The sequence below is a fragment of the Antechinus flavipes genome, chromosome 1 (genome assembly GCF_016432865.1).
Source record: "Antechinus flavipes isolate AdamAnt ecotype Samford, QLD, Australia chromosome 1, AdamAnt_v2, whole genome shotgun sequence".
Taxonomy (NCBI): domain Eukaryota; kingdom Metazoa; phylum Chordata; class Mammalia; order Dasyuromorphia; family Dasyuridae; genus Antechinus; species Antechinus flavipes.
The window spans coordinates 341,512,953-341,536,235 of record NC_067398.1 but is presented as its reverse complement, the minus strand read 5'-3'; the positions used below and the strand labels follow the sequence as shown (position 1 = coordinate 341,536,235).

Here is a 23,283-nt window from a genome sequence, read left to right as displayed (position 1 = left end):
CTTTATGCCTTTAAAAAATATTGTTACATGGGATAGCTCTTGGGGAACAGGAAGAATACTTGAGAAAATGATGTGATATTTTTAAAAGTACATCAATAAAATTTTATTTAAAAAAGAAATAGTCCTTAATTATTAACTTAATTAATAGTCCTTAATACCATAGGACAAGAGATTAGAAACTACTATCCCCAATATTTTTATACAAAAAGAATAAAGATTTTTATTAAATATTGCACGTTTTGTTAAGAATGCAAGTCCATCTATAGTCAATGAAACCCAGAAATTTGTTTTTGCACAATCTATGAGTAAAGGTAGAATACCCTTCAACTTACATTAAGATATCTACTTAGCTCTTATATTATCCCAAATTTCTAAAAAAGGGAAGAAAATATGATCTGAAAACTGTATGCCAATGAGTTCTATTCCTAGAAAATTCTAGAATATCTCCTAAAAGGGATGATATATATATCATGCCCCAAACTTGATACTTACTGCGTTCCTCTATTGTGTTTACCACCAAGATTCTAACAATATATTATCCATTGTGGGCACTTACCTGTATTGGGTCTGTGACAGTGACTGCCACCAGTGCTCGTTGACGCAACATTTCAAATCCTTCCATAGAGGTCTTCTCCTCCAGATGGAGCAGTACCTTGGCTAACTCTGTACTCACCTGCTCAGAGAACACAAAGACATTAGAATTTCCCACTATCTATTCTGGGAGATCCTTTATTTTCTTTCTCTTGGGCTAATGAAAATGGCTGAGCCCTGGTGACCTTGTTACATAGAGCACAGAGCACTCTCAGATAACTTGAGGTAAAGTCTCTGGATATGACAGTTTAGATTCTAGATGCCTTACCAATCTTTACACTGTCTACCTTTAGCCAAAGGAGAAAAAATGCCTGCAAAAGAATAAAACTTGAACTCTAGCTGCTTTTTCTTCCCTGCCCTTCAGTGAAGTGATGGGGGTATGTTCTACTGGACCCCCAAGCCAGGCTGCTCATGTGCTGCTGCTTCTATGGTCTATTTTTCAAAGGGCTGATGAAGGAAGGGCAAAGGGTCCATGGCAGAGAACCTGAAACTGAATGTGACAGAAACTTAAGTCACATCCAAATTTCCCTGTTGCAAGCTCACTTCATAGACTATTACCTTGTTTGTATCACTGTGCTGAAATGGGACTTCAAAAATCCTAATTCATGCTTTCTTCCCTGTCAGCCCATAATCCACATCAGGAAATCTGAATGTCCCTTACCTCAAGCAGGAGGGTCACCGTCACTAGGACAACCCTACCTCTTTTGTTGCAGCTGGGCTCCTTTTGATCAAGCTCTCTAGAACCTGCAGCGTCACCTCCCAGCGCTCCACATCCTCAGAGGTTGTCAGTGCTGCATCAGACCAGAACACCACTGCTGAGACACAGTGCTCTCAGTTGACCCATCAGAGTCGATAAAGGCAAGCTACGGAAGCTTCCTTTCCATGCGTCCAGGAACATGGTCCCAGCTAAGTACACAAAGGGGCTCACTGCTCAGGGACACAAAGCAGTTCCCTCAAACTAGGGAAGGCCCCAGGAACAGCAAAGTTTATGAAGGAGCTAATTACTTAGAATGCAAAGGCTCAATACCACCCCAGATATTCCATGTTAATGCTAGGGAAGGGAAGGGGGAAATTAATCTTTCACAGAACCCACACACTAGAGACACAGAGGGTCAAGCAGAACTAAGTAGGCAATAAGAAAAAGAAAACTATAGAGTGGCTGGGGCACAGATACAGAAGATGTGAGAAAGCAAACCCTATATATGGGGAGCTTTCCTGACCATCAGAGAAATAAGAGCTCTAAAGTAAAGCAAAGCAGGACATTCTGCATCTACTCTGAACAGTTCTTCTCAAGGTCTCTCAGAGGCAGCATCAGATAGAGCCTAAGGAGGACATCTGCCACAGGTTAGACACCTGTCCCCAAAGAACAAGTGACCCACAGAAATCTCCAACCTTCCAGGCAATCCCGGATGTACACTGGAGCCTTGGTGCTCTTCAGTTCTTTGTCCCGTGACATGTCGTAGGGGACAAATTCATCATCACTGGTGGCATAGAAAAATCAAGGGAGAAATCAACAAGTGCTCTGGAAGCCACATCCTTTCCCTCAATTTGTAGCCAATGGACAAAGGCAAGGAACACTGCACTGCATGGAGGACGCCCTGCACACTGCTTTCACCATCGCATCACATGGCGCTCAGCCCTCCCTGCAATATGTGACTCTCACAGAGCCCATCACTAAGTGGGGTCCGTTATGTTCTATGTGCCCCAGCAGTGACACAAAGGCCTTACCTGTCTAGATCCGAGGAAGACCCCTTATCTTTCTCTTCTTCTCGGTGTGCTTTGTCCTCTGGGCTTAGACTTGATGGTTGTATGACAGATGCTGGCACAGCGGGGGAGCTTTGTGAATCCATGTGGACAAAAAAACCAAGAAAAACAGATCTGCCATGAATCTAGTGCAGATCTCTCTCCCTAAGAGAAAGGATCTCACTTCCTATTTATTCCACACTCCCACATTCAATGCCCTTGAGGAAAACACTATTACAAAGACAAAATATTTTCAAAAACAAATAGGATGGGGTAGAGCAACAGCCCTGAAGTCAGGAGGACCTGAGTTCAAATCTGGCCTCAGACACTTAACACTTCCTAGTTGTGTGACCCTGAGCAAGTGTCACTTAACCCCAATTGCCTCAGCAAAAACAAACAAAAAACAAAAACCCAAATAGGACACCCAACATGATTCATAAAGGAATGTGTATTAAAATAAAAATGTAATTAAAAAAACAAATAGGATGATGTGTTAACTGGAGCACATACATGAAACAAAAGGGCAGAGAAATGCATTACCCAGAAGCTGGAGAGCTAGCATCAGCAGGCTTCAAATTCACTAAAGACAATAATTCTCTGGTCAATTTATTTTCTTCATACTATAATAATAATAATAATAATAACAGTATTAGCAGCTAACATTTACAAAGCGCTTTGTAAACATTATTTCCTTTTATCCCAAAAACAATTCTGAGAGGTATAAGTGCTACTACTGTCCTCATCTTACAATGAGGAAATTGTGGCAGAGATAAAGTGACCTGCCCAGGGTCATAGAGTTGATATATTTCTGAGACTGGATTTGAACTCAAGTCTTCTTTACTCCAGGTCCAGTGATCTTCTGGGTTGGGTTGAGGTGACTTCATCCAACAAAGCTATATGTACAATATTCTTGGTAGCGAGCCATCCCAAGAGTAAGGGAAGCCAAAACAAAGTCTAGGGTAGTTCTTTCCTTTGCATTTATTAGCCTTTAGGAAAAGACCTCATCATAGCTTGCTTTCATTTATAACCCCATCTCCTGATGCTGACCCTACTGATCACATTATGGTGAATTCCCCATGTACTATGGAATAATTCTTAGTCGTAAGGCCACTAAATATTTCAACTAAGGGGAGGTCCCTTGATGTTGTTGACTAAATAGGCCCTGGAGTCTCAGGAGTTCTGATGTGGAACACAGATCCAGGCCCATGTTCAGGGGCCTCACCCCCAATCATTATACACTTAAAGAGGAGTTAGGCAGTTTTGCTCCCTCACTTCCCACTTATGCTCCACTGACTGGCTGAACCATAACAAGTCACGAATAGAAAAAATAAATCCATAGGCACTCAATGATCTCTGACAATGACACTGTTTCTTCCACACTAAGAGAAGAAAACTGCCAACATGCAGAGAAGTAATCCTAGGAAGGGTTATGATACAGCAAAAAAAGCAAAAATTTGGGAGTTAGAAGTACTGGGTCCTTAGCTGACACTCAATAAATGGATGCTCTTGGGATAAAGTCATTCTCCTCTTTAATCTCCAACACCCTTATGTTACTTGGAAAAAAATAACACCTGTACTGACTACCTTACAAGGCTGTGATGAGCATAAACTAAAAGAATAAATGAAAAATACTTTGAAAAAGAAAAAATTGTTACCAAAATATAAGGCATCAGCATCATTATTATTTACAGCTGGGCTACACAGTAAAATAAACAATTACATTACGTTGAAATAAAAACCCCTAAGAATAAAGGGCTGCTCCCATCCCTCTCACCTGGAATTTCAGATGGGGTCCCTCAGAGTGTATTCGGGAACTGATAGCCTCTGCTACAATCATTCCCAGATGTCGGACTTGGGGCAAACTACTCTCAATATGGCACTGCACACCTCCCATCATGGAGGTCAGCAGCTCTGGAAAGAAAGCAGGACAGAACCAAAAGGAGAACTAAGCAGCTGGACTCCATACTTCCATATATCTCCCCTGATGCCCACAAACAGAATAAGCCAGGTGTCCCCTTTTTCATTTCAGCTGGAATGTTTTTTCCCCCAACCATCACTCATATGCTAGGTGAAGACTGTAGACAGCCCTGCTCTCACCTTCCCTGATGTGCTCAATATCTGACTCCTTCAGGTGGGACAAGCAGATCAGGATGGCTTTGCTGACATAAAGCTGCTGCTCCACAGGAGAGTGTTTAACAGCACTGCTGCTGCCCCAGGTCTCTAAGAGGTCCTTCAGCACCTGGTCCACACAGGCATCAAATCAGGGGTAAGCTGCTACCCAGCCATCCTTTTGTTCCTCTCATAAGATACAGTCTCATGTAAAAATACATACACACACATATACTCTCTCTCAAAATATCAGACTGGAAAGAAAGGACATTCTCAGCTTTGGTCATTAAAGATAAAAGATAATAAATATGAAGGAGAAAAGCTGAAAAGGCAGCCAGAAGCTAGACAAGAAGTAACAGCTTTGTTCCAATGGGCTGATGTGCACAAATTGTTTTCCTCTTCTCTCTGTGCTCCTACTCCAGTAAACTTGACCACTCTCAGACAAATGGCTTGCCTCAGAAGAATTAATTGTCTCTGTGGATCATGGGCCACATGTCTCTTAAAGAGCTTCCTTAAAAGGATGGAAAGAAGAATTAAAAGCAGTTACCTGTAAGAGAAGAGTACGCCGATGGCTATCCAAGGCCAGGTACCCCAGAAGATTTTGTAGCACTTCAGTCTGCAACAAAAATCATAAGAGGTCTTTTCTAACAAAAAATTCCAGGACTCAATCCCTGCCCAGGTTTACAAAGCACTGAAGGCTAACTGCTCACATAGGCACAGAGAATCAAGTGCATATCATACTTATACCTGCCTTGAAATAGGTTTAAGGCAACAGATGAAACATCAAAAATGCAGGATTCTAGTCTCAATTCTACCAGCGTGGTATTTACTCTTGAAGTAAATCACTTCCTGAACAAATGAAAACAGGCCTTTCTATCTACTCCTGGATCATCAACTACCTTCAACTTGTTTAATCCTCTTAGCCCTTTCTCTCCATAAGAGGAAAAGAAGATTCTCTCTTCCTCATTACATTCGTGTAGTGTCTTGTCTCTGTACAACTGATACCAACATCACAATAAAATGGGAAAAGTCATCAGCATACCAGATAGTCTATCTATGGAAACATTATAAAGGACATGGAAAGAGGCCCATAAGATGGATGACTCTTGGTGTCACTGGAAACATCCAAATTGAATATGTGAGTTGGGCCACATCAGGGAATGAAATTCTAAAATTAAATGAATAAAATACTAATATTCAACTTCAAACACTCAAATAAACCTAGACTTTCTTCTATGGCAGATCAACTATGAAATAAAAACTTGAGATTTCATTAGGGAGAAAATGGTTAATAAAGTCTTTGGCAACTTTGTATACAAAGAATAACCGTCCTGAAACTTTTTGATCTATAGTCCCTTTCAGTAATGCTCCCTACAACAAATCATCACCAAGAATAGTTTTTTCTAGACAAATTCCATTTTAGTGGCTATATTTTTCATGGTATTTTTTATGAGTGACTTAAAAATCAAGGGAGAGAAGATGGGGAGTAGATATAATAACTTGCAACACACTTTCAATGGTGACCTACAAGCAAGAAGGTATATCATCAAGGAAAAAAATGTAGGTCATTATGTATCAAGATCTAATAACAACAAAATGTGTTTTTGAAATGTCAAAAAAGAAAAAAAAATGAAGAGAAATGAAGAACTTGAGCAGGTTGGACAAAACCTCCACGGAAGATCTATGAGAGAACATGGGAGAAGTATACAAAGTGGGAGAACACAGATGTCTTAAGAACTGTGTCAACAGTGTGCTCATGTGGATGACCTTAACAATCTGTTGAAGTATTCTGATGGTTTGTGTATTTTAAAGCTTATTAATTTTGAAATAAAATCTAAATCTGCAAGGATCCCAGTGTGGAACCTAATCCCACCCCCAGCCTCTGCCCGATTAGCCACTTGTCTATATAAATTGAAATGTTAGAGAGCCACCTGCAGGTCCATGGAAACTAGCAATCTGTGTTCACATAGTCGGTATGAGTCAGAAACAGCACTTAACTCAGGTCGTTGTGACTTCAAGGCTTCTATTCACTATGCTGAACTATCTCTTGTAGCAGAATATACAAGTCACACAAAATACATGTCTTTTTAATTAGGTTATGCTCATTTAAATGGTACAAAGTTTTGTGTTTGTGGACAAGCAAGCCACAGATCACTCAGATGAACCTGCAGGCCACCCTCTCCAGAATCACGGACCAGAGATCCCCTTATCAAGTGTAATAGGCCAGAATTCTGGAGAAATTCTTACAAGGGGCTAATTCAGTGGAATTGATAAGACAATGGTCATCTAGTTTAGCACGGAGATGAATAGTTCTCTAAGTTCGGTAAGACTGAATTAATCTTACAACAAATAATGGTTCCCTAATGATTTAATGATTGGCTTATACTCAGTATGATGAACGGATTTAATTGTAATACAGTATTTAAGATCTCAAAGACAGGCTTAGAAGGGGACTGGAACAGACTGGGAAAAAACAGAGGGCTGGAGGCTGGAACACAAGCTCTCAGACTGAGACAGATTTCAAGACAGAGATCGTCGTGGTGGTCCTCCTGCCTCCTCCACAGAAACCAAGACACATTCGGAGGACTTCCAGAAAGCTAGCCCAGGCCCCAGGCAAAGAGACAAGACCTTGAAGGAGATAATAAAGAATATGGACCTGGCTATTCTTGTGGTAACTACTCTATTAAAACAAAGGCTGGTCCAAAACCTCCAGGAACCCAACCAGAACACTACAATCAAGGGTCCCAGAACCCACTGGAATCCAATGTATAATCTCACTGGATATCTGTACTGCAACAACAGGCATTTCCGGGTCACCACAAACTGGGCTTTCTTGTTCTTCATCACCAGGTTCCCCAGTAATTGAGAAAGAACTTTGGCCCTGAAAGACACAAGAACAGGCTAACAGTACAGTAGCTATTTGAGTTAATCAGCAAGCCCTTTTGAACATGTCCAAAGGGAAACTGCTCCATACAAACTCAGAATTATCAGTTCTTTTAGTTAAGAAGAAATAAATTGGGCCCAAGAAAATGCATGATGGACTTACCAAATTCACCTGGAAGCTCTGGCCAAACCCAAAAAATCCTTCTATCCAAAAAGAGCCCCCTCACATCCACCATGGAACTCTCAGCCTTCCCACCCACTACATTCTGGCCCAAATGTTTGGGAGCACTCAGAAACAAAGCTCCATGTCAACAGCACTGTCTTTGTCGGCAAGGACTAAGAGCACAATGGTCGCCTGGGTCCTGTGCCTCAAAATCATTAGGCACAAGGACAAATGTCAAGAAAAAAGATAAGTGCTTCACCATAAAAAAAATTAAAGTACGCAAACCAAGAGTTAGGAGGAACCTCAGAGACCACTCAGACCAGGCATGTACAATTCAAATGAAAATGATCTTAAGGATCCCTGCAGTCCACAAAGACTAAGAAAACCACTTATGAACATTATCAATGTTTTGTGGTATTTTTATTTGTTTTGTTAAATATTTCCCAATTACACTTTAACATGGTTCTGCAGCACCATTCACAGGTCTGTTTACCATAGCTGATCCAGACCAATTCCTTCATTTTACAGATGAGAAAATGAAGGTATAGAAAGATTAATGACTTGTCCAAAATCATACAGGTAATGTCAGAGGTAACATCTTTGTTAAAGCAAATAAAGAGCCCATTTAAAACTAAATATTTACAAAAAGGAAACAACAACAAAAAGATAGCTACTCTAGTGGCTCCTTTTATAATCATGTGAAGTAGCATCTAAGGAAGCAAAATGAAATATTAGCTAAATCCATTAGCCAAGTAAGTCCAAGTAATTTCTCCCCCTCTCTAATTTTTAAAGCAGTAACAGGGATACAAGGAGAATGGCCAGAGCAGCTCCCGATATCATCAGAGTCTTCAATGGCACTCCCCCATCATGTGAAGGGTTTGGGCCAATGCTCTTTAACAAACATGATTTCTGGAGAGATGGGATGATGTTTTCTCAGTCTCTTACCCTGAAACTTCTTGGATAAGTCCAGATACTACAGCCTCCATGCCCCGGTCTGGCACACTTTCCACAAGCTGCCAACTAAGCCTCTGCCAGATGCAGTCGGCCTGGGTGAGCTCTGTCAATCGGGGCACCAACACTCCCAAAATTTCCTCTGAAAGGAAAACAGACATGAGACAAGTGACTGGCCTGTGAATAACCTAATGTCCTCTTCAGCCATTCTCCCAAGAAAGAGTCATCCAATGTGTACATAATTGAATCAGGCCAGAAAATTTCTAGAGACTCTTCCTCCTGCCTAATTTGGTCCATATATTGATCACAGAAGAGATGATTTGAATCACAAAAATACATGATTCAAAGGGACCTTGGAAGCCATTTCATCTAACCACTATCTGAAAGAGATACTGAGGTCTAATGAATAGGTCATTTGAGTCTGACCCATAACTAACTAGCTGTGTAATCCTGTGCCGGTCATTGAACTTCACAGTGCTTCAGTTTGTTCATTTATAAAATGAAGGAACTGGATAAAAATGACCTTGAAGGTCTCTTTAAGTTCTAAGTCTATGATCCTCTGACTATGACTAAGGATCCCTGCCTCAAGGATCAGTCCAATCCACCTCTGGATAGCTTTAACTGTAAGAAAGTTTTTCTTTACAACAAAAGCTGAAGCCTGCTTCTCTGTAACTTCCAGCACATGCCCAGAGTTGAATACATGCTTCCAAACATGGTCTGAAAAGGGCTATAGGGTCCTGTACAGACAATACAGAAGACAGCAGGGCTTTAGATGCTATGCCTCTTAATTCAACAGGCCTTTTAAAGTGCCACATCATACTGCTCATTCATGTTTAATTTACAATTCAAAAAAATCCCTTAATGAAAGAATGGATAGAAGAATAGATAAAGAGATATACAGACAGAAAGATAAAGTAAGTCCTCACTAGGTGTCAAGCACTGTGCTGAATATTGGGGACACAAATATAAGCAAACCCAACAGTCCCTACCCTTAAGAAACTTGCTTTCTAATGGGATAAAGAGGGAAATGGAACTGATAAGAATGCAGCAGATGAGGAAGAGGTTGTTTCCATGGAGACACTTTAATTATGAGTGAGGTGAGTATGGTTGGAATCCTCCCTAAAATGGTGGTCCAAGAGAGAAAATCACCAGTAAGGAAAAGAAAGCCCCAGACAGAGCCTCCTCAGATTGGCAATGTGGCTGTCAGAGAGAAGGATAAGTACCTCAAAGAAAGAAGCTAGTTAGTTCTTAATAAGATGAAACATGGCTGGAGGGGTCGGGGAGAGAGGGTCCCTTCTAAAACTTTTTCACATGAACTCTTTGTGGGTTCTTATCTTGACCCTACCACCAATTTGCTATATGGCTGCTGGCAAATGACTCTCAAATCTCTGATGGAAAGAGAAACAGGATCAAGGACAATCAAGACAGCTCTCAAAAGATTAAGGAAAATTAAAGGACATCAAGGAGGACCACATCCTACAGGACACCTCAAGAAGGAAAAAGACAAGATGGTGGGCAACAAAAAGAAAGGCAGGAAGAAATGAGAGCATACAAGGGAGAGGGAGGCAAAATGACAAAATAGATAAATTGGAAGAAGGTAAGGAGGGGAATGGGGCATACCTGGAGACTAAAGAAAATAAACTGAGTAGGGTTTATCAGGTTTTTAAGAGGTCCTAATTGACTGAAAACATATTAACCAAGTGCTTAGGACTGAGGTATAAACAGCCTGTTCAAAGAAACAAGGCTGCAAATTTTAAGTAAGATGGAGAAGGAAAACTATGCAGTGATCTATATTAAGGGTATGTTTGTATTTTTGTCTGTGCTGTGACTTTTATCTATGTTTCAAGGATAAGCTGATTTCCATCCCAAGAGAAAATGAAGGAAATTAAAGAATGCATCTCTAACTATCACTCCCAGAAGTTCAGAACAATGTAGTTCCTAAAGGGTCAAGACTTAAATTTAAAAAAAAAATTTTTTTTAAGCTCTCAGGAGGAGAGACCTAATCTTCATCAAGATTCTGAGAAGTAGAAAAAGGCATTATGAAGAGACATAAGAACAGGAAAAGTTCAAGTGGATAACCACAGTTTTAAATCAGATTTCTGGCTCTCTGAAGAAGGGGGAGCCAGGTGTTCTGAGGAGGAAGAAGCTGTGAATCTTCCCAAGAATAAGACAGAAGTTGTGTGGGCTTGGCCAGGAAGGGTCAGCAGAGAAGAGGAAATTAGTAGTAGTTGATAGTACCTGCTCAGGACTTCACAAAGAGCAATAAGGAGGGTATCCAGGACACACCAGGACACATATTCTTCCCAGGATTTATCAAAATGGATGAAAATGACCTTTTTCTAGTGAGTCATGGATGATAACAACTAGCTTTATATAGCACTTTAAGGCTTGTAAGGCACATTCCAAACAGCACATTTTGTCCTCATAATAGTCCTAGAAATTAAATACAGATTCTTTTATTGCTTTTATTGCCCAGTTAGCTTAGAGGCCTATCTCTCTGCTTGGTTCCAAGAGCTCCCTCCGAATGTCTCCAAATCCAAAGGTTTGTCCTTCAGTCCAGCCAGCCAAGTGGAAAATGGAATGGAAAATGGAATGGATCTCTCTTGCCTCGGAGAGAGGGCTTCTGGCTCTCAATCTCCAATATAGCCCGGTTAGCTCTTCTTAGAGGCCTCTCTCTCTCCTTAGTGCTAAGAGCTCTTGTAGCTTTGTCCTTTGCTTCTGTCTCTGCTTTCTTCAGCCTCCAGAGCCAGCACCAAGTTGAATCTGTCTTGCCTCTGAGAGAGGGCTTCTGGCTCTCAATCTCCCAGAGTGCTCCTCTCCGACCCCAGTCAATGTTCCAAAGTAAAACTCCTCACAGAGAGAGGACTTCTGGCTGAACTCACTTGACACTCCCCTCTCCATCTAAATTCAGCTCCACTCCCCGTGTAATTCAGTTGAATTCTGTCCAAGAGCCTCTGTCTGTTTCTTATATATGAGAGAGAGGAATTGTGGGATACGAGAGAGAGGGATTATGGTTTCTTCCCAGAGTGCACTCTGGCCCTAAGAACTTCAAGGGAGGTGTGAATTCACAAAGTTACAAAGTTTACTTTGTGAATCTCCCATACTTGTGAACTCCAACACAAGCATTGTATCAATTAGTGCTACTTAGTACCTTGTTTCAGGTTCTGGCCCAAAACATCTCAACTCTAGTGACTTAACAGTTTGTAAAGATTCCAACACCTTCCAACTTTCTGTAATGCCTCCCTGCATAAAGGATAGACTGGGATAATGATTGCACAAGTGCTTCAATAAGTAAATTACTTTTATAAGTAATCAGGAACAAGATTATAAGGTACTTACTTTGTCTCCCATGGATGCAGACTTTCGCCAGTATTTGAGATAAAAAGGAGATGGAACAATCCAAGCCTCCTACAATAGGGAAAAGAAATTCATAAGATTGAAGGAAATCAAAACACTTAATAGCCATCCTGTCCCAAATGAACTCTGCTGCTGACCCAGCTATTCACTCATCCATTTATTCAACAAAATTTACTCAGTGCCTACTATGTGCAAGGCCTTGTACCAGTCACTAACCAACAGTGGCAGCCACCTGAGGAATTTAAGAAACAGCTCTGAATAAATTACCAAGTCGGAAGTACAGATCTGCATTGTAGAGGCTACACATTTGGCCATTTCTCTATCCTCAGAGCATTCATGTTCTCAAGGAAGAAGGGTCCCTGAACCTTTATGGAGGTATCAAGAAGAGCCTGGGAGTATGACATCAAAGGACAAATCTCTCTGATCCCGTACTAATCAGGGACTGAAACAATGGCCTTTAAGGAACAGCACTGCCAGGCTATTAGGACTTTCTTTGTCCACTTCTTAAGTTTTCATTTACACATACAGCAATACATTTTCAAATATGCAAGTTGGTTTTTTTAGCCAGTGCCAATATTTTATGGCAAAGCAAAGGGATGCCACAGGTCCATACTGCTGCTACTGGTACAGCATTGCTATTTGCTTTAAAGTTTACAAAGCATCTCGACTAATCCTCACAACAACCTGGGAGATAGGTGCTATTATTATCATTCCCACTTTACAGATAATAGGGTTTAAGTGACTTGACAGAATCATACATCTAGTAAGTACCTGAGGTCACATCTGTATTCAGATCTTCCTGACTAAAGGTTCAGTGCTCTCTCCACTGAATCACCTAGCTGCCTCTATGTAGAAAAAGATAGTAATGACCATGTATTACAATCAATAAGTATTAAGCACCTCTTATATGCTAAGCCTCGTATTGTGTAAATAATGACCAAAATGAAATACTCCCGACTCTGGCAGAAGCTTATACTCTTTTGGATGGAGACAATATGCATACCCAGGATAAATACTGATAAAGTAGACACCAAAGGCTCACAAAAAAGCACCCCACATTCGTGCAAATCTTACACACAGCACTGACACTTGACTGGATAAGAGCGATGAAAACCATCAGCTCCAAGGACAACTCTGCATCTGACAGAACTAGAAGCTAAAACGTGGCTGGTCATGTCCCTTTGGAACTGCTCCCACAGAACCAGCCATTCACAAGGAAGGGTCCATGTTAAACAATGAGTCACAACTGGGCAAAAGTGTGATTCAAGAGCCTAGTCCTACAACAAATGAAAATTTCTCTGGAACTGATCCTGATTCTCCTTTGAATACATAACCAGGAAAATGAATTCTCCTATGCTTAAATCTAAGAATTCAGAAGGCCCCATATTTTGGACAATTTGCTTTCCCATTACACTGTGACTAAGCTGCATAATACTATAGAGTACCACTTGTGTAATGTGAGGTAAATCACTCAGCCTCTCATTACCTCAGTTTCTTCAATTGTAAAAGGATGAAGTTGAACTAGATAGTTGTTAGGGCTCTTTCCAGCTCTAGCTCTATGACTAGTTCTTCTGCATAACTCAATAAATATTCACCAGTAATGTTAATTATCTTTAAAAATCAAACTGGAACAGCAAATGAAGACTCATGAAGTATGGTCACAGAAAAAAGAATCTCTACTATAAACAGCTGAAACAATTTTTACTATTAAAATAGAAGGTGACTTCCCCTTTGACCAAACAAGAAAAAACTGAGCTGGCTCTCTCTTGATCTGATAAATTCATCAAGTACTCACTGGTAAGGATGGAAGTTATACTAGCCAGAGGTCAAAATCTAAGCAACCCACACTTGTGGTGTTCACTATATCTGTCCTGAACAATGGAGGCTGAGAAAGATAAAGGTTCCCTAATAAATCTGGGAATCTCTTTTAACAATTATAAGGCAGCTAAGTAGCACAATAGAGTACAAGGCTTGAAGTCAGGAAAATGCATTTGCTTGAATTCAAATTAGGTCTCAGACACTTATTAGCTGTATGACCTTAATCTTTGTCCCCTCTGGAAAATGATTTGGAGAAAGAAATAGCAAACCACTCCAACACCTTTGCCAAGAAAATCCCAAATGGGGTCATGTTGAACTGGACATGATTAAAATGATTTGGCAACAAAAATAAATCTGGACACATGGCTAAACAAATCCCAATTGCCTTCTGCACAGTTCCTGAATGGTTTGGGAGAGCCAATGGCCATGCTCACCTCTGAGGGAGTCAGCGATCCTCTGGAGCACTTGGATCATCTCTTTCCCAAGCAAAGGGAAGTAGTTCTGAGGGAAGAACAGGGATGGGCTTTGTTCTTTCATTTGGTTGCTCAGGTGGTCGGGCAGACAGACAACTTTGTTGAGGAGAGTCTCCTGGAGAAGGGATGAGCCCCGGGGCACCTGATGCTGACACATCTCCCACATCAGTTCTGCCAATCTGCCCATCTTCAGGAACCTGGTGAGCACCTGGGCCATTTTCATCAGGCGATAGCTCGGACTATAATCAGAAAAGGAGGTGAAGGTCACAATAAGGAGATAGACATCTTTGAAACCAAGAAGCATAAGCTAGAAGCCACCACATGATCCTGAGAATCTAGAGCTTTTCTGGAAAAAAAAAAAAAAAAAGAATCTTTTTGTGATTGCTTTTTGATCTATGATTTCATTGGTGAAGGATGGAGAGCCTCCAGATGGGGAAACTCCCAGTATGGATCTTCAAATGTTTTGCAACATGTAGTGTTAAGATGTATCTGCTATATGGATATACTAAATGACTTGCCCAGATACACAGAGCCAGGATATCAGAGGGGAACTGGTCTGTAATTTTCTTCCTCTGTTTTAGCTCTTTCTGATTTAGGAAACAGCACCATACTTGGGTCATAAAAGGAATTTGGTAGGAGTTCTTTGCCTATTTTTACAAACAGCTGTAGAATATAAAATAAATCTACATAAATCATCAGCATTTCATTTTATGATCAACAAAGCCCCACAGCAAGAGATACAAAGAGAAATTCCATTTAAAAGAACTATAAATAATATAAAATACTTGGGAGATTAGCTGCCAAGACAAACCAGGAACTATATGAATACAATTACAAAACACTTTTCACACAAATAAAGTCAAATCTAACCTGGAAAAATATCAATTGTTTATGGGTAGGCTGAACCAATATAATGAAAATAATAATTCTACCTAATGTATTCAGTGCCAAACCAAACAAACCAAAAAATTATTTTACAGAGACAGAAAAATCATCTAAAAGAACAAAAGATCAAGACTATCAATGGAATTAGTGGGGGAAAAAAAATACAAAGGAAAGTGGCCTAGTAATACCAGAGCTCAAACTATATTATAAAGTTGCAATTATCAAAACTATCTAGTACTGGCTAAGAAATGAGTTGTAGATCAGTGGAATAGATTAGGTACGTGAGAAACAGTATTAAATAACCATGATTACTTAGGGGTTTGATAAACCCAAGACCCCATCTCACACTGTATAACAAGACAGTCAAAATGGATGTATGATTTAGACAAAAAAGGGATGATACCATAATTAAATTCAAAAAGCAAAGAATAGGCTACCTGTCAGATCTATGGAGAAAGGAAGAATTCATGATCAAATAAGAGATGGAGATCATTATAAAATGAAATATAGATAATTTTGATTATATTAAGTTGAAAATTTTTACACAAGTAAAACCAATACAACCTAGAAGGAAAGCAGAAAGCTGGAAAACAATCTTTATAGTAAGTGTCTCTGATAAAAGCTTCATTTTTCTAAATCATATATATATAAAAAACTTTTTATTTTCAAAATACATGCATAGTTTTTTTCTTTTCTTTTTTTTTTTTAATTAAAGCTTTTTATTCACAAAGCATACACATGGGTAATTTTTCCAACACTGACCCCTGCATAATCCCCTGCCACACATTTTCCCCTTCTTCCCCCATGCCTCCCTCACCCACCAGGCAGTCCAATACATGCCAAACATGCTAAAATACATGCCAGATTCAATATGTGTATACATATTCACACAGCCATCTGGCTGTGCAAGAAAAATCAGATCAAGAAGGAAGAAAAAGAAAAACTGAGAAAAAGAAACCAAATGCAAGCAAATAATAACAAAGAGTGAGAATGCTAGGCTGTGTTCTACCCTCTGTTCTCATGGTTCTCTCTCTGGGTGTAGATGACTCTCTTCATCACTGAACAATTGGAATTGGTTCAAATCATCTCATTGTTGAAGAGAGCCACGTGCATCAGAATTGGTCATCACATAATCTTGTTGAAGTGTATAATGATCCCCTGGTTCTGCTCATTTCACTCAGCATCAGTTCATGAAAGTTTCTCCAAGCCTCTTGAATCATCCTGCTGGTCATTTCTTACAATTACAGAACCGTAATTTATTCAGCCATTCTCCAACTGATGGGCATCCCCTCAGTTTCCAGTTTCTGGCCACTACAAAAAGGGCTGCCACAAACATTTTTGTACATGTGGGTCCCTTTCCCTTCTTTAGTATCTCTTTGGGATGTAAGCCCAGTAATAATACTGGTGAATCAAAGGGTATGCACAGTTTGATAACTTTTTGAGCATAGTTCCAGATTGTTCTCCAGGATGATTGGATTCATTCACAATTCCACCAACAATGTATCAGTGTCCCAGTTTTCCCACATCCCCTCCAATATTCGTCATTACCTATTTCTGTCATCTTAACCAATCTGAGAGATGGTGTAGTGGTATCTCAGAGTTGTCTTAATTTGCATTTCTATGATCAATAGTGATTTGGAGCATCTTTTCATGTGGTTACAAATAGTTTCAATTTCTTCATCTGAAAATTGTCTGTTCATATCCTTTAACCATTTATCAATTGGAGAATGGCTTAAACTATTATAAATTTGAGTCAATTCTCTATATATTTTAGAAATGAGGCCTTTATCGGATTCTCTGGATGTAAAAATGTTTTGCCAGTTTATTGCTTCCCTTCTAATCTTGTCTGCTAGTTTTGTTTGTACAAAAACTTTTTAACTTAATATAATCAAAATGATCTATTTTATGATCAATAATGATCTCTACTTCTTCTTTGGTCATAAATTCCTTCCTCCTCCACAAATCTGAGAGGTAAACTACCCTATGTTCTTCTAATTTTGTTTATAGTATCATTCTTTATGTCTAAATCATGAACTCATTTCAACTTTATCTTGGTATTAGGTGTGGGTCTAAGCCTACTTTCTGCCATACTAGTTTCCAATTTTCCCAGTAGCTTTTGTCAAATAGTGAATTCTTATGCCAAAAGATGGAGCTTTTTGATTTGTCAAATATTAGAATGTTATAGTCACTGGCTATTTTGTTTTATGAGCCTATCCTATTCCACTGATCAAACTACTCATTTCTTAGTCAGTGCATAGTTTTCAGCATTCAACCTTGCAAAACTTTGGGTTCTAAATTTTTTTTCTTCCTCCTTTCCCCTCAACCCCTCCCCCAGATAGCAAATAAGCCAATATATGTTAAATATGTATAATTCTTCCATAACATTTATCTGCAAATATCATGTTACAAGGAAAAACAGATCAAAAAGGAAAAAAAATAAAAATAAAACAAAATTCAAGCAAAAAGAACAACAAAAAAAGTGAAAAACCTATTTTGTGATCTACATTCCATCCCCACAATCCTCTCTTTAGGTGCAGATGACTCTCTTCACCACAATACCATTGGAACTGGCCTGAATCACCTCATCATTGAAAAGAGCTACATCCATCAGAATTGATCATCATATAATCTTGTTGCTATGTACAATGATCTCCTGGTTCTGCTCATTTCACTCAGCATCAATTCATGTTAGTCTCTCCTGTCCTCTCTGAAATCATCCTGCTGATCGTTTCCTATAGAACGTTAATATTCCACTACATTCATTTGACATAACTTATTCAGTCATTCTCCAACTGATGGGCATCCACTCAGTTTCCAATTTCTTGCCACTACTAAGAGGGCTGCCACAAACATTTTTTGCACATGTGGGTCCCTTTCCCTTCTTTAATATCTCTCTGGGATATAATCCCAGCAGTTAACACTGCTGGACCAAAGGGTATGCACAATTCTATAACTTTTTGAGCATAGCTCTAAATTGCTCTCCAGAATAGTTGGCTCAGTTCACAATTCCACCAACAATGTATTAGTGTCTGTTTTCCCACATCTCCCCCAACATTTATCATTACATTTTCCTGTTATTTTAGCCAATCTGAGAGATGTGTGGTGGTATCTCAGAGTTGTCTTAATTTTCAGTTCTCTGATCAATAGTGATTTAGAGCACCTTCTCATATGATTAGAAATGGTTTTAATTCAATTCTCTATATATTTTAGAAATGAGGGAAGGCTTAATTTCTCAAATACATAGAGGACTAAGTTAAACTTTTAAGAAAATGAGCCATTCCTCAGTTGAAAAATGGGCAAAGAATATGAATAAGCAGTTTTCAGAAGAAATCAAAGCCATCTATAGGCATATTTAAAAGTGTTCTAAATCTCTTTTGATATGAGAAATAAAAATTAAGACAACTCTGAAGCACCACCTGAAACCTATCATGTAAGCTAATATTTAAAAAAAAAAAAGGAAATGATAAACATTGGAGAGAATGTAGGAAAATTGAGACACCAATGCACTATTGGTTAAGTTGTAAAATGATTGAACCATTCTGGAAGCAATTTGGAACTATGCCCAAAGGGCAATCAAACTGTAAATATACATCTTGATCTAGCATACCACTACTAAATTGTATCCCAAAGAGATCACAGTAACAGGAAAAGGACCATACATGCATAAATATTTATAATAGCCTTTTTAATGGAGGCAAAATATTGGAATTTCAGGGATGCTTATCAATTGGAGAATGGCTAAACAAGCTGGTATATGAGTGTAATGGAGTATTATTGTGCAATAAGAAATGATGAATAGATTTCAGAAAAAAATTGCATAGACTTATATGAACTGATGCCAAGTGAAATGAGCAGAACTAGGAAAACATCAAATATAGTATCAACAAACAATGTGCAATGATCAACTCAGCTCTTCTCAGCAATACAATGATCCAAGACAAGTTTAAAGAACTCACAAAGAAAAATGCTATCCACATCCAGATAAAGAACAGATGGACTCTGAATGCAGATTGAAGCATACTTTTTTCATCTTATTCTTTTGTGTGTTTTTTTCCCCTTTAAAGTGTTTCTTCTTTCACAACTATGATGAACATGGAAATATGTTTTACATGATAGCACAAGTATTTCCTATATAAAACTGCCTGTCATTTTAAGAAGGGAAGGGAGAAGTAGAGAGGAAGAAAAATTTGAAAATTTTGGAATTCTTAAGTGATAAAAATTGTTCAGACATGTATTTGGGGGAAAAAATGTAAAATACTATTAAAAAATAAAGTACTAAGCTTGGAGTCTACATCCAAACAAATAAATAAATGTAAACTGCTATTAATAGTTTTTCCCATAATCAATGATAAAGTAGAGTATCCCCTCCCTTACAAAGAAATCATGGGCTCTTCCACACAGCAAAATATCTTCCCCTGTGTGGAGGAGATAGAAGGAGGGGGAGAAAAAAAAGATACAAAATGTTTTTAAAATTAATTTCTCCTCAGTTTACCCATTCAACTTAATACTGTACTGCCCCACTCTATATATCTATGATACATGTAAATGTCTGAAAGAGGATAAGCTAAAAAAAAAAAAAAGTCCAATTTTACAATTACTGGATAAATATTTATTAATAGGAAAGTCAAGAGGGCCAATTAGTCATAAAGTTAAGATCAGTAAACTGGTGATCCTTTTTGTATCACAATGAGTATGTCACTGTTTAAACAAAATGCTCCCAAAAATTTCAAACTACAAAATCCACCTAACCATACTTACCCAGCAATAACAATAATGGATTCCATCAATACTAGAAAGGCTTGGTCAGCTGGACCTTCTAGGAAAAAACTATCCCACAGTTCTTCTAGTTGGCCAGTGGGTAGCAGTTCTAGCCAATCAGGGCTCAATTTGTTGACAAGACATCGAAGAAAGGTAGAAAAGTAGGTCTTGGAAAATTCTTCCCTCTCTCTGGGCAGGACTGTGTTCTGCACTCCATTCAAGTAGAGCTTCATAGATGTCAGGGCCTTAGAGATTTGGATCCCATCCCTGGAAGATGAAAGCGTGTGGAGAACTTCTTGTACAGTGTGTCGGACCTCAGAGACTTCAGGATCCATTGTGTTTAGTATCAGAGCTGAAACAACAAAGGGAAAAAAAAATTTAAAACTCAAGTAATCAACATCTAGAAATCAGTTCCAGTCATAAAAAGTAGCTAGAAATAAATATCATCTATAATATCACATAAAACTATTATCTTTTAGTTATTTAGTTATTACAGCTTCTTGGATGCCCCTTCTCTCCTTCATAAATAACCTTTAAGAGCACATCATTTACATCAATTGTATACTGTCTCTCTCATTCATCTCTATTCTTGATGTTTTCCAGTCTGGTTTCTTTCTATTGCCATTCTATTAAAGCCATAACCATTAAGAAAACACTTCATAATTATAGTGCTGTTATTCCCAATCAAATCACCTAGTGGCCTCTCTATTACCCTGTTCCTCTTTATGCCCTTTCCAATCTGAAGTATCAAATCGTTGGTTCTTCCTACTTCTCCAAAAGTTTATTTGCAGTTTTCCTTTTCTTTTCTTTTTTCTTTTTTTAAAAATTCTCTCTTTCTATAAATTTCACTAAATCATGACACCTAGAGCTACAAGAAACCTTAAGAGGTCCTCTAATCCAAATTCTCATTCCACATGGGATTCCCTGTACACTCAGCCCCAACAAGTAGCCAGCTATCTTTTGGTTTTAAACAGTGCTGAAAGTTCCTTAAAACAGGCATCTTGCTTTCCTCTATCTACTACTACTGCTAGCACAGTAGTAGGCAAACAGCAGGTGTTCAATAAAGACTTGCTGAGTTGAAATGACAGTCTCAGTGGCATATTTCAGTAATCTTTTCCTTATATTTCAAGAGATTTAATGGAAAGCCACATGGGAAAGCTATGTATCCACAAAATTAGATACAAATATCAGGAATCAACTTTATCTGGAACTTCCTGTCCAAGCTAAAAGTAAGTTTCAATTGCAATAATCTCTTTACAACTTTGCAGTTTACAAAGAAGTTCTTAAGAAATCCTAGTCCTAGGCACAAGATAGGCACTTAATAAATGTTTACTGATGTAATGAACAAATATTTAAGGGAAACATTTTGGGTGCAATTAATTACCTCAGCTAATTAATCCAAGCAAAGAACAGAAGACAAAAGACAAGATCCAACACGTCACTGACCCATTGTGTGACTGGGCCTTCTCTGGACTTGTTTCTTTATCTGTAAAATGAGGCAGCTAGCCTCAGATGATCTCCAAAAACCTAGCAAGTATTGCTACTGTATGATCCTCTATGGGGTAACAGAAAGAACACTTGGACGCGGGTTGGATGGTCTGCTGAAACCTGTTTGGCCTCGGGAGGGTCTCCAGATCTAAACCAATCTGTTTTATTCTCCTGGGGCTCCCTAAGCCCCTTCGTTAATCCATTCACTTGTGGGTTTCCTTTTTTAAGGAATCTGAGGCCTAAAAGAAAAGAGCTACATAAGGTCGCACGGTGAATTAAAGATCTTTCCCTTCCCCCAAGAAAGCCGCCCGGTCCAAACCTAAAAGGCTTAAATAAAATCCACCCGAGAAGTCCCAAGCACGTGGAAGCTTTTTTCGGACTCAGACCAGCGCCTAACTAGCGGGGTAAGCAGAGCAACAGATTAAAGTAAACCAACCTCAGTACCAGTAAGGAATAGAGCGAGGGAGGGCGGGGCTTGTCCAACACCAGCCAATCAATCACGGCAGGATGCACGGTTTGAGCCTTCCTTTGGGCCAATCAGCCAATCAGTCACTGGATCCTCCTCACTGCCCTTGAGCTTTAGGCTAGACCCGGAAGTGTAATACTCACGGTAGCCTCGGTTTAAATTCCGTTAAGTACTAGATTTCACCACTGGTCCATTCTTCCACCTCACCCCAACCAAACTGTGCAGCCCAGCTTCAGCTATTTCCACACTCTCCGTTCCCCAGTAATCCTCCGAGCTCCACAGCGTTCCTGTGATCACTTGTGCACCACCCATCCTCACCCCAGATTCGACGCCATTCAGCTCTGCCCCGCCCCTTGGTTTTACAACCGCGTCCGATTCTTTTTAATCCTTCGCTGGAACCTCTGAAACAAAATACACATACAAATGCAGAATTGGGGGGGAGAGAGAAATCACTGAATGGGACAGGCAACGAACCTGGGTGTCCTTTTTTTTTTTTTTTTTTTTAAATCTTGCCGCTAGTTTCTTCTATGACGAATCAGCAGAAGGGTACACACCTTTTCCCGAACATTCGCGAGAACACGGGCGTGAGTTTGGGGCTCGCGAGAGAAGGAGGCAACTGTTGTGCAGTGGAACCTGAGGGCCTTCTTCCCGTGGCTGTAGCTGTTGGAACAGCTATTTTAAAAAATAATTTCCCATGTAATTCCTTAATGGGGGCTGGGGGTGAGGATAAAGGAAAGAATCTGGAACTTGAAAGTTTTAGTAGCTTTTTATTTTTCCAAATACATGTAAAGATAATTTTCATCATTCAACCTTTGCAAAAGCTTCTGTTCCAAATTTTTCTTCCTTGCTCTCCCCCATCTTCTCCCATAGACAGCAAGTAATCAAATATAGGTTAAACATGTGCAGTTCTTCCAGACATAGTTCCTTATTTGTCGTGCTGCACAAGAAAAATCAAATCAAAAGGTGAAAAGAAAAAAAGAGAGAAAAAAACAAAAAAGTGAAAATACCATGCTTTGAACCACATTCACTCTCCATATTCTCTCTCTAGATGTGGATGGTTTTCATTACAAGTCTATTGGAATAGACTTAAAGAATCAATTCGTTGTTGAAAAGAGTCAAATCCATCACAGTTGATCATCACATAATCTTCTTATGTACAAAGTTCTCTTGGTTCTACTCATTTCACTTAGCATCAATTCATGCAAGTCTTTCCAGGCTTTTTTGAAATCACTTAGAGCAGGAGTTCTTTAAATGGAATCCATGAATTTGCTTTTTAACTATTTTGATAACTTTTCAATATAATTGCTTTCATTTACAATCCTGGGGTTTGGGGTTTGGGGTTTTTCCCAAAAAAATTATTTAAAGAAATAAAATAAGGGAAAAAAAAACAAAAGGTATACCCCAAAAATGAAACAAAACAAAAGAGAACATTGTCCTGTGCCTAACAAAACATCAGGGAGGATTCAAAATATTTAACAACAAATACCAGTTCAAGAAAGTATATTAGCAGAATTGTTCTTCTATTCTCTGGTACATACCTTTTTAAAACTTTTTTTTACCCCTGTTAGTTTAAAAAAGAGGATATGTTTATATATACA

At 39.0% G+C, this 23,283-nt stretch overlaps 1 protein-coding gene across 3 annotated transcripts in view; it reads right to left on the bottom strand.

Moving 5' to 3' along the window:
• The window catches only part of TELO2 (telomere maintenance 2), a 33,385-nt gene extending 10,676 nt beyond the window's left edge, over window positions 1–22,709 (bottom strand). Inside the window, exons 1-14 of one of the 3 annotated variants that reach the window (XM_051969405.1) lie at window positions 21,656–22,709; window positions 19,732–20,083; window positions 14,050–14,327; window positions 11,780–11,848; window positions 8,435–8,582; window positions 7,222–7,324; window positions 4,991–5,059; window positions 4,432–4,573; window positions 4,109–4,245; window positions 2,875–2,954; window positions 2,320–2,427; window positions 1,984–2,072; window positions 1,291–1,382; window positions 557–673 (exon numbers count right to left, since the gene is read on the bottom strand). In XM_051969405.1, coding sequence (XP_051825365.1) covers window positions 557–673; window positions 1,291–1,382; window positions 1,984–2,072; window positions 2,320–2,427; window positions 2,875–2,954; window positions 4,109–4,245; window positions 4,432–4,573; window positions 4,991–5,059; window positions 7,222–7,324; window positions 8,435–8,582; window positions 11,780–11,848; window positions 14,050–14,327; window positions 19,732–20,066 — 1,767 coding nt within the window. In that variant the 5' untranslated portion in view covers window positions 20,067–20,083; window positions 21,656–22,709. The other 2 variants (XM_051969407.1, XM_051969406.1) reach the window with 2 other exon arrangements.
• Window positions 22,710–23,283: the final 574 nt, after the last annotated feature.